The 6,331-nt window shown below is 42.0% G+C and overlaps 1 protein-coding gene across 2 annotated transcripts in view; it reads left to right on the top strand.

The window, feature by feature from the left end:
• Nucleotides 1–3,753: 3,753 nt before the first annotated feature.
• DRD3 (dopamine receptor D3) overlaps nucleotides 3,754–6,331 on the top strand; it is a 39,276-nt gene continuing 36,698 nt past the window's right edge. For both annotated transcript variants that reach the window (XM_062176825.1, XM_062176816.1), the window contains exon 1: nucleotides 3,754–4,023. In XM_062176825.1, coding sequence (XP_062032809.1) covers nucleotides 3,754–4,023 — 270 coding nt within the window. The remainder of the gene's footprint in view (nucleotides 4,024–6,331) is intronic.

Below are 6,331 nucleotides of genomic sequence, written 5' to 3'. Positions count from 1 at the left end.
CAGCCATAGGAGGAAAAAAAAAAAAGATCTGGACCAAATTGTCAATAGTGTTAGGGTTTTACATAAATAATTTCATTAAATCTTCACAAGAACCCTATGGAGTGGGGATGATTAGCCCCATTTTGCTAATGAGGAGAGAAGCCTATTATTATGAATTATTTAGAAAGTGATTATTGAGTTAATGAAATCTTTGGGCTCTTTGCTTCTTTCTACCTGAGACCAGTTTACTCTCTGTTAGCTGATATATCAGAGAGAGAAAGAACAGAGAAAGCTCAGCCCTGCTTTGTGTTATATAATCAACTCTGCTTAAGGAAAAAAAAATCTAAGGAGGGAGGAAGTTGAAATAATTAACTGAGAGGTAGGGAGCATCTAGCATCTCACTCATCCCTGCTTTCATCCCCCACACCCACAGCTCATCAGGAACTGCCTGGGCAACCATAGCTTACCCCACCTGCTGCTACAAAGAAGCTAAAACCAGAGATAGTACATGTGAAAAAAAAATCAGAAATCCGTGCAATGATGATTCCAACATCAGGCTCAGAATTGATTTTCAGAGTTGAGGGTTTCTATTCATATAATTAGCCATTGGCACTCAGCTGCACTGTTTCTAAGTAGCTGTCAAACCTTGTGGCAGAATAAAAAGTCCAGCAAGTTAGTCATAAACATCCCAAAGTTCTGTGCTTCCCTCTTGCTTGCCAGATGAGATGAGGCTAAGATGTCATTAGCCAACCGCAGACCCCAGGAAAGAGCGATTTTTCCCACTGTCTTCCAAGGTGGCCCAGCTGTGTATGGAAGGCGATCTGAGTCTGAGCTGGCCACAGAAGTGGAAACATCATTGAAATTAGAAAACATTGTATTCTCCCAAAGGCTCTTGGCAGCAACAATGCTATCTTCCAGGGTAGCGGCTGCCCTTCTCCAAATAATCAGAAAATTATAATTATTATCAAGAATTATTATTATGTTTTAAAATATATTGGGTGCAATGTGCCAAGGTAAAGAACATTTTTTAACAATTTTCTGAATTCATTCCAAATAAGTCACTCCTTTCCAATCATTTGTTGATTTTAACACTTTCATATTCCAAGCTGAAATGTCTCAAAATGAGGCACAAAATGACAGCCATGATTAGGCCAGTCACCTAATTCAAGGAGAGGTTCAGGTTCCAGGATTGACATCAAATCCTGCCCCCAAGACTGTCTGTGCTTCTACTAGAACCTGGAGCAAGAGTTTCTATGGAGCCCATATACACTATGTCCAACAATTTTAAATAATTACCAACAAACCACTGACTAAAATGCTTTATCCTTCCACCTTGACAAATGTAACTTTGTAAGAACTTGACAGGTCAGATGTGACTGTAGGATCCCAGGATACCCTCGGAGCTCCATACAAGATGTGAGAGTACCCTGTGTTCTTTCCCCAGGAGCTTTGCCTTCTTCCCTCCCCACCCAGCTACAAATAAAGCTATTTTTCTTAGCTCCAACAAATACCCACAACTTGGGTCTAGGGGACCTATACATCCATGGTGCAGTCCATCCTCAGAGTGAAAGACCCAGAATGAAACCTCTGATGCCCAAGAAATAGGTTCATGCAATTTGGGCAGAGAATTCTATGATCTTGGTACTGGGATCATGATCTATGTGAAGGAAGGGTCTGTGCCCCTTGGCCTTGTCGGGAGGTCTGATCTCATCATGTATGAGGGTATGGCCAGTAGAGGGTGTCTAAGTCTATTGGTCCTGCTATAACAAAATACCAAGGACTACATAGCTTCTAAATAACAAAAATCCATTCTTACAGTTGTGAAGGTTGGGAACTCCACTATCAAGGCACTGAAAGATTTGTTGTCTGGTTAGGTCTTGCTTTCTGTGTCTTCACACCCCATGAAAGGAGCCAGCTAACTCTCTGGGGTCTCTTTTTCTAAGGTGCTAATCCACTCATGAAGGTTTGGCTCTCATTACCTAATCACCTCCCAACAGCCCCTAATATCATCATTTAGGGAGTTAGGACTTCAAAATAGGAATTTGAGTGGAACACAGATCTTCAGATCACAGCAAAAGAAAAGAGTGGAACCCTCTAAATAGAGAGCCTGCAGCAAGAGTCACTCTTGCCCATGTTTCAGGACCACATTATAAGCCATGGGTCTCATGTCTTCCATCAGCATATAGCTTTAATGCACTGCTAGGCTATGCACATAGGCATTTCTACATTTTTCTTCAAGAATAGTGACTTTTGTTCCCTTCAGACATGTATAGACCTTGGATCTGAAAGCCTAGAATCTCTTCTTCAAGGTCAGTCTTAACAGCCTGATGTCACAGATACAGTTGATGGGCTCTGGATACCTTTCCCACTCTAAGTCCAAGTTTGAGGGTTGGCTCTTTCCAATGGGATGGTGACCTGACTGTGGATCTCAGAAGTCAAAAGAAGGCATTGAAAGGACTAGAAGACCTGCACACTGGATCACCAATAAGCCTTAGGACTTAAGACATATTACTCATTTCTCCAGATGTAATTTCCCTGCTTAAAAAACAAGGGCATTGGGCTGGGTCAGAGGCTGAAGACTGGTGGTGCATGGGTCCCTGGCCTGTGGATGTGGGATTTTGGTGATGGGAAAGGAGGAAACTTAAAAGGGCTTAACATTTTTAATTGATGATCTTTCAAAATTAGGAGGTTTAAAATTAAATTCCAGACATGGACTTTCTCTGTACTGCCCTAGCCCTCATTACCTTTGAAACTGTCTCCCATAATTGTCTCCCAAACCCACTATGCCCTATGGAAGAGATAAGAGAGAGAATGAGAGATTGAAGGAAATGAAGAAAGTCACAGGAAGAAAGGCAAAGAGGCAGTGGGACAATAAAAGGTGGGAAGAAGGAAACAAATCAAGGGAGAAAGGAAGCTAAGAGAAACAAACCGATGAGGGAGAAATAACGAATACTTATATAGCATTCTAGGTATTAGACATGGCCTTCCATGCCCTATGCATATGATTATTCATTTCATCCTCACAAAAACTCTTTGAGATGAGTTCCATTGTTCCTTCATGCTAAAAGGAATAAACGGAAGTTCAAAGAAGTGACGTAACATGCCCCAGCTCCCAGAGGTGGGAAGCAGCAGAACTGGGATTCTGACCTGTGGTAGTTTCCCATCTCACTCAGAATCCAAGCATAGTTCAGTCAACGACCCTCTTCACTTCATGCTCTTCCACTCTGTTGATACCTGTCTGTGGTTCCAGCCACACCAGACTCCCAACTGCCCTTTCCATACACCAGCCCTTCCTGCTGGCACCTGCTATCTCTTCTGCTTGGACCGCTCTCTGACCAGATATAGGAATTGTCTGCTTCCTAATCTCCCCCTCTCTTGTCAGTATCTCCATAAGGGCTTCCTGATCACAATAGTAGAAAATTGTTCTCATACACCATCTCACATACATGTAGTCCTCAACCACTGTTTACTTCCCTCTCTGACTTATTTTTCTCCAAAATATTTATCAATGTTGATCTCATACAATGTCCTTTATCTGACTTCCCCTCTAGAATGACAACTTCATGAGGGGAGTAATTTTATCTGTTTTGCTCATTGCTATATCTCCCACACTTAGGACTGTGCCTGGCATATACAAAGTATTCAATAAATATTGTTGACACAATAAGTCAAAACATGTATCCAAGCATTCAAGCACCCAAGAGTCTGATTTTACTAACATTGTTTTCTGTCTCTTTCCAGAAACCCTTCGAGATCACACGCTCCCTCTGGGCAATGGCACCTCTTAGCCAGCTGAGTGGCCACATCAACTCCACATGTGGAGCAGAAAATTCCACAGGTGCCAACCGGGCCCGCCCACATGCCTACTATGCCCTCTCCTACTGTGCACTCATCTTGGCCATCGTCTTCGGCAACTGCCTGGTGTGTGTGGCTGTCCTGAGAGAGCGGGCCCTGCAGACCACCACCAACTACCTCGTGGTGAGCCTGGCTGTGGCGGACTTACTAGTGGCCACCCTGGTGATGCCCTGGGTAGTGTACCTAGAGGTGAGTAGGCTCTAGGTGCATGCCATTCACACGCTTGTCTGTCTTCTCTGAGTTCCTGGCCTTGAGGGCTCAACATAATTCTTGAAGTGGTGTGGGAACTGGGGAAAGAAGGAACGTCTCTGTCAATTCTCTTTTTAATGAGGGAATTGAAGTTTTGTAGCCAGCTGCCATCTAGTCACTCAGCAATATCAGAACCAGGGAGCTGGGAAAAAATTGTGCTCCCAGATATCCAATATCCAGGTGGCCAGACCACAGTGATACGACTTTTCCTAAAAATGCTCTATGCCAGTCATGTCTCAATGATGTAAAGTATTGGGGGAGGCAGTCAGGTTCAATGTATATGGAGGTGAGGATATGCAGAAGGGATGCAGGGCAAGGAGGGACAGAAGGAATTCTAGAAAGGCCAAAAGAAAAAAATTTTAATGAATGAGAGGAAACACAGAAGGAGCAGTCTGCAAGTGGATCAGACATCTTTTGATGGTTCAGTTCTCCCACCCCTCCACTCTTTCCTCCAGGGTACCACCTCTCCACAGGCTCTGCTACCAAAGGAACAAGCTAAACCTTCACATTTGTTTTCTCCAGGCCTCCACTGAGAGCACAGAGCTTTTGCCAGTCTCTGATAACACAGTATATATACCCTACAGAATTCTTCAGGAGAGAAACATTTCTTACATTTGAAAGTATTTTCCATTGAAAGTGCAAAACAAATCAAGAGGTGATCAAGACAAAACACCCATTTGCTAACAAGGAAATCAGGGTGTCTACATCTGTTCAAGGAACATATTCTTACTTGGAAAATATGCAATTACTAAAGGGTTTTTTTTAACACCTTAATATGCTATTAATACTTCTCCTCTACATCATGTGTCATTCTAAGGAGGTATCCAATGAAGAATCAAAATGATGCTATGATTAAGAGAAATTAAGATTCATCAAATTAATATTTCAGTTAATATTAATAGGGAAGCTGACAGTTAATTAAGTATGACATATCATGGGAGAGCAAAAACCTCAAACAGACTGCCTATGCTGGTATCCATATTAAAAAATGGCTGGGAAATCAAATTAGATTGATGATCTCAAGGGAGAAGAAGGAAAAAAAAATAAAGAAAATAGAGAAATGAAAGGAAAAGAAAAAATACATCAGGCTGATTGAGATAGATCTAAAGGCCATGGGAATACATGAAGAAAACATCTGTGTTTATTCCTCCCAGTTAGGATAGTTCTGATGATAAAGGGTCCTATAATTATCTTGACATTTTTCTCAACCCAATTAGGCCCAGTCATCCTTAAGTCAAGGCTTTGTCTTTTTCCACTTTTCCTGTAGTCCAAACACACTATGTGGCACATGACATGTGCTAAACAAATATTTGATATGTGAATTTTAAAATGATCTGCTTTGTAATCTATGCATCATATGGGGAATTCCTGATTTCACCATCTGCATCTCTATCTATTTTATAGACAGATATTTGGGGGAAGGAGGATAAACTACTTATTATTTTACATCCAACAATGATGAGAGTAAACAGGAGGTAGAAGTAGGTGGTATTTCTGCTCAAGAGGGAGGCAGGTTAGGTACTGAAAGCAGCATGCACCGGTTGGTCAGTGACTCATCGCACCACCACTATCCCCACAAAATGTTTCTGCTCATTCCCATATGTTACAAGAATTCTTAAATCTTCCAGAAAAATAAAATGGATGCCCAAAAGAAGTGTAGACAGCAGACTTTTACTCTAGGAAGCATTTTCACTCCCTCTGAAACAAAAATTAGGCTTTGGGTGTCTGTGACAAAACTACTTAGTGGCATTCTTTGGGTACCCATTTGCGTTTGCTTCCAGGACTCTGGATGGACCATACTGGAAGACCTCTGTAAATACTGTTTAGATAATGGACATTATGACTTTTGTGTGCTAGAAACCCATGGCATCCCCTTCTAACCACACCTGCTGATATAGATTGTGTCCCTATTCTGCTGAGCATAGAGGAACAGCTGAACCTACAGAGAACCACATGAAATCTTGCCAAAGGCCGGGATGGACTCTGTCTTAGGGGCTTTGAGTTTTCTCTGATAATAAGAGCTAAAAGCCACTATGCCCCCTGTCCCACAGGTTATTTGGCATAGGTGTTCAGCAATCAATGACATGGCCAAAGAAATTTACATTCAGGATAGAAGACTTGGAGGAGAAGAGATAACTCTCTCCTGGGAAATGAACTTCAGGGGTCTCTTTTTGGTCTTACAGACTTGCAGCAGTGCATTTATCAGTGCAACTAAATAGCTTTACATGACTTTCTCTCCATGAAAGAT

Source organism: Lepus europaeus, chromosome 2 (assembly GCF_033115175.1).
Source record: "Lepus europaeus isolate LE1 chromosome 2, mLepTim1.pri, whole genome shotgun sequence".
NCBI lineage: Eukaryota > Metazoa > Chordata > Mammalia > Lagomorpha > Leporidae > Lepus > Lepus europaeus.
Note: the sequence above shows the minus strand (reverse complement) of the source record. Positions and strands in the feature narration are given on the sequence as shown.